Genomic DNA, 3,486 nt, shown 5'->3' with positions numbered 1-3,486 from the left:
TCATTAGAACAAGCGGCTCTAAGCTGCTTCCTTTGCCCAGAAACGTTTGACTCCACTTTTAATTTGCGGTCTACTGACTCCGCTCTTCTCCTTTAGTCTCGCTGCTTCGTCTCTGAGAGTTTTCTCGGCTCACAGGGTTTTGAAATTTCGACTTTCTTTGAGATGCTGGCTGCAGCCAAAGCGCCATCTGCTCCGGCAAAACTTTAAGCGACGTCGTTGCCAAATGTTGCGGCGCCGCAGTTCGTCTCTGCTTCGTTTCCCGCGCAGCGAACAAACGCCAACACGGCGCGGCGGCGTCGCGCGACAGCCATTTCAGCGCCATTCGGTTTGTTTGGTGATGAGCTTTTAATTAGCCTTTGGAGCGGCCTGGACGCTCGCCTGCTCATTTAGCCAGAAACAAATGTTTTTCTGTGGCGGTTTGAACACAGAATCAGAGGGAAGCGGGGAGCGTCTCCTGAGACGGGTTTATTTTTACAAGAAAGTTCTGAGCAGCGCGTGTTTGAGTCCAGGTTTCATCCCAGAGAATCACTGCGACACGGAGCCAGTGTTTGTCTTGATGAGGGCTCAGAACTGAACGTTGATGTGCTGCAAGAGTTTCTGCTTTTTTAAAAATCAGGGACAGTTGATCCAGAATCACCTGAAACAAACCTGCAGGTGACTGAAAGTACAGACCAGGATGAGATTATAATAATAAAATAAAACTACGAGCAAAACACAACAAATGATGTTTTACAGAATGAAATCATCAGACATTACCTCCAAAAATATGGTTTTTTTATTACAAAGCAATTAAACGTACATTTTACACAAACTGTTAATGTATAAGAAGAGTAATCACACCGCAGTAGTGGCACAGTGCTGAATAATACAACATGAATTTAACCTGAAAACAACAAAAAATACAATAAAAAAAATGGAGAAACCAGTACAAAAAAAATAGAAATTAAAAAAAAAAATTAACAACAAAAATCTATAAAATTGGACACAGCAAATAAAAAATATAAAGAAAAACAGAGCTGTTAAAAAAAGCAATCAAAAGGGAAAATATTGCTTTGAATACAAGAATATTCTGCACTAAATACCTGCAAAACTACATCTTCTGTATGAATGTAAATATCTGTCATTCACCCTGATGATTGATTCCTGCCTTAAATATTTTAAAAACAGGATGACGTTTTTCCTCTATGTGTGTTTTTAATTGACACAAATCTGCTCACTGCGAGTCCTGAAGGTGACCTGATGTGAATTTAAAGCATCAGTCAAACTCTAGAAACGAGCGACAGTTAATCCTCTGAATGTGAACGACGTAAATCCACGACGTGAGTCAAACGTTCTGAGCAGAAGCAGCTCCGTGTCGTCTGATCAGAAAGCATAAATAAGTTGATGTTGAGTCTCCGGTTCTGCAGGTGTGTCACCTGGGGGGCATCCAGCACCTGGTGGACCTGCTGGACCACAAGGTGGCCGAGGTCCAGAAGAGCGCCTGCGGGGCCCTGAGGAACCTGGTGTACGGGAAGGCCACCGACAACAACAAGGTGGCGCTGAGGAACTGCGGCGGCGTCCCGGCTCTGCTGCGCCTCCTCAGGAAGACGACCGACAACGAAGTCCGCGAGCTGGTCACCGGTACGTCCATGAGGCCGTCGGTAGAGAGTTCATGTGTCTTTGACGAACAGTAAACTTTATCCAGCATCATTTAAATGTCAAATACTTCAAATTTTCTCTCATGTGAAACTAAAAACTAACAGCTTAGATTCATTATATTGAAAATACAGATACTACAGTAGGAACTAAAGGCAACAACAGTCAGGACGTCTTTCAGTCTTTGAGTTTTCCAGCTTCCTTTTTGACGACAGATTCTTCTGACCGACTGTGTTGCTCCACCTTTGTCTTTGAATTGCACTGAAGGGGTTTTATTGGATTTAGAAGCACAGTTTTTAGCTTCATGTTCAAACCTCTGCTCTTCACTGTCAGGACGATGCGCTCACGCTACACAAGCTGATCATCATCTCAATTTGAGACGTTGTGCTGCTTCTCTTTAAAATCCACCAAATGTGTTGTTTTGGAGTCGAGTCAGGCGACACACTCGTCCAGGTTTGTTCTTTTGTGAGACTCTTTTTTTTCAAGCTCCTGCAGACTCTGAGTGTCAGACAGTGTTTAGGTTTATCTGCAGGCGTTCATGGTTTCTCTAAATGTCACATCATTACCACCGCTGTCGGGACTGTGGGTTCAAGGTGGCAGCCAAACATCTGAGGTAAAAGGGGGCACGGTACAAGTGTCCAAGTGGTAGAAGAAGGAGGGCACTTCAACAAGAGGTGACAGAAGATGGAGAATATCTCACTGCCTAAAGAGGTCAGAGTCGCAGGATGCTTCAGTATCGATTGATTTTCTTTCAAACTGGCGAAAATAGCTTTAACAATCCCTCCAGATGTCCCAGATTGCACCTGAATTCATTCACTTGGACCGTTTCCAAGCCGCCCACCACATTTTTCCCACGTCCCACTCACACAAGAATCAAGAACGGAGCCTCAGAGTTCCATGTTTGTCTGCTCAGGTCGGCCTTCTTCCTCTCTAACGGGGTGATTTCAGGTAAAAGCAGCATCCACATCGACACAAAAAAAAAAACAGTCTCCAAATGCAAACATGACACATTAAAATCCCGCTGGGACGCGAGTGGGTGTTCGCCTGCTAGCAGGGTCCGTTGGCCGCCTCTCCGGCTGGTCAGTCTGTGCTGCCGTCTGACTGGCTGGCAGCGCATTAATCTGCGTATCGGCTGTTCTGTGGGAGGTGAGAGCGGCAGCGGCTTAAACACTCGGCGCTCGGTGTTGACAGAGCAGATCTCGGCACAGTCCTCGGGACAGATGCTCAGATAATGTGCTTTGGAAACAGGATGCCGCCGACGGCTCTGCAGCCACGCCGCACATACTGTTCAACGCCGGCAGATATGGAGCTGCGAGACGCTCCGAGGTTCTGCAGAGAAACCCACAGAGAGGCCTGGATGTGTTGGAACGCTCCAGAGGGGTTCTGTGTCTAAAGCCCAGCGCTGGAGTTTGATCATTATACCTTCTTTGTGTGTCTTGTCACCTGCAATTTTGATTCCCTTCATGAGTCGCACTCCCTGACAGTCACCTGCAATGTCTTTACACCGGTTTCACAGATAAAAGCATCTCGGAGCAGCAGCCAGCGCCTCTCTGCCAAAGTTTTCCCATCATTACATAACACTCTTTTACACTTTGTGATTAAAACTAATGACGTAATCGTTCGTTTACATAAATTTCGCAGCGAGTGTTCTTTTCTAACGGCACTGTCGGTTATGGATGCAGTTGTTTCCCAAAGCTAAAGGCTCCGCGGGAAGAAGGAATTAGTGAAAAGTTAATCGAGGATGCCATCATTAGAATATAGTTGATGAAGTCTAATAGAAGTCTGATTTTGTTACTCCCATGTGTCAAACGACATCCTGCAGGTTCTCTCAGAGCTAAAAGCAGGATTATA

General features: G+C 45.6%; 1 protein-coding gene across 1 annotated transcript in view; it reads left to right on the top strand.

The window, feature by feature from the left end:
• LOC103370263 (plakophilin-4-like) overlaps nt 1-3,486 on the top strand; it is a 75,043-nt gene that overhangs the window by 57,275 nt on the left and 14,282 nt on the right. The window contains exon 10 of the mRNA XM_008299250.1: nt 1,407-1,620. Within this exon, the coding sequence (XP_008297472.1) occupies nt 1,407-1,620 (214 nt within the window). The remainder of the gene's footprint in view (nt 1-1,406; nt 1,621-3,486) is intronic.

The sequence above is a fragment of the Stegastes partitus genome, unplaced genomic scaffold, assembly GCF_000690725.1.
Source record: "Stegastes partitus isolate 25-593 unplaced genomic scaffold, Stegastes_partitus-1.0.2 Scaffold1396, whole genome shotgun sequence".
In the NCBI taxonomy this organism is placed as follows: domain Eukaryota; kingdom Metazoa; phylum Chordata; class Actinopteri; family Pomacentridae; genus Stegastes; species Stegastes partitus.
Note: the sequence above shows the minus strand (reverse complement) of the source record. Positions and strands in the feature narration are given on the sequence as shown.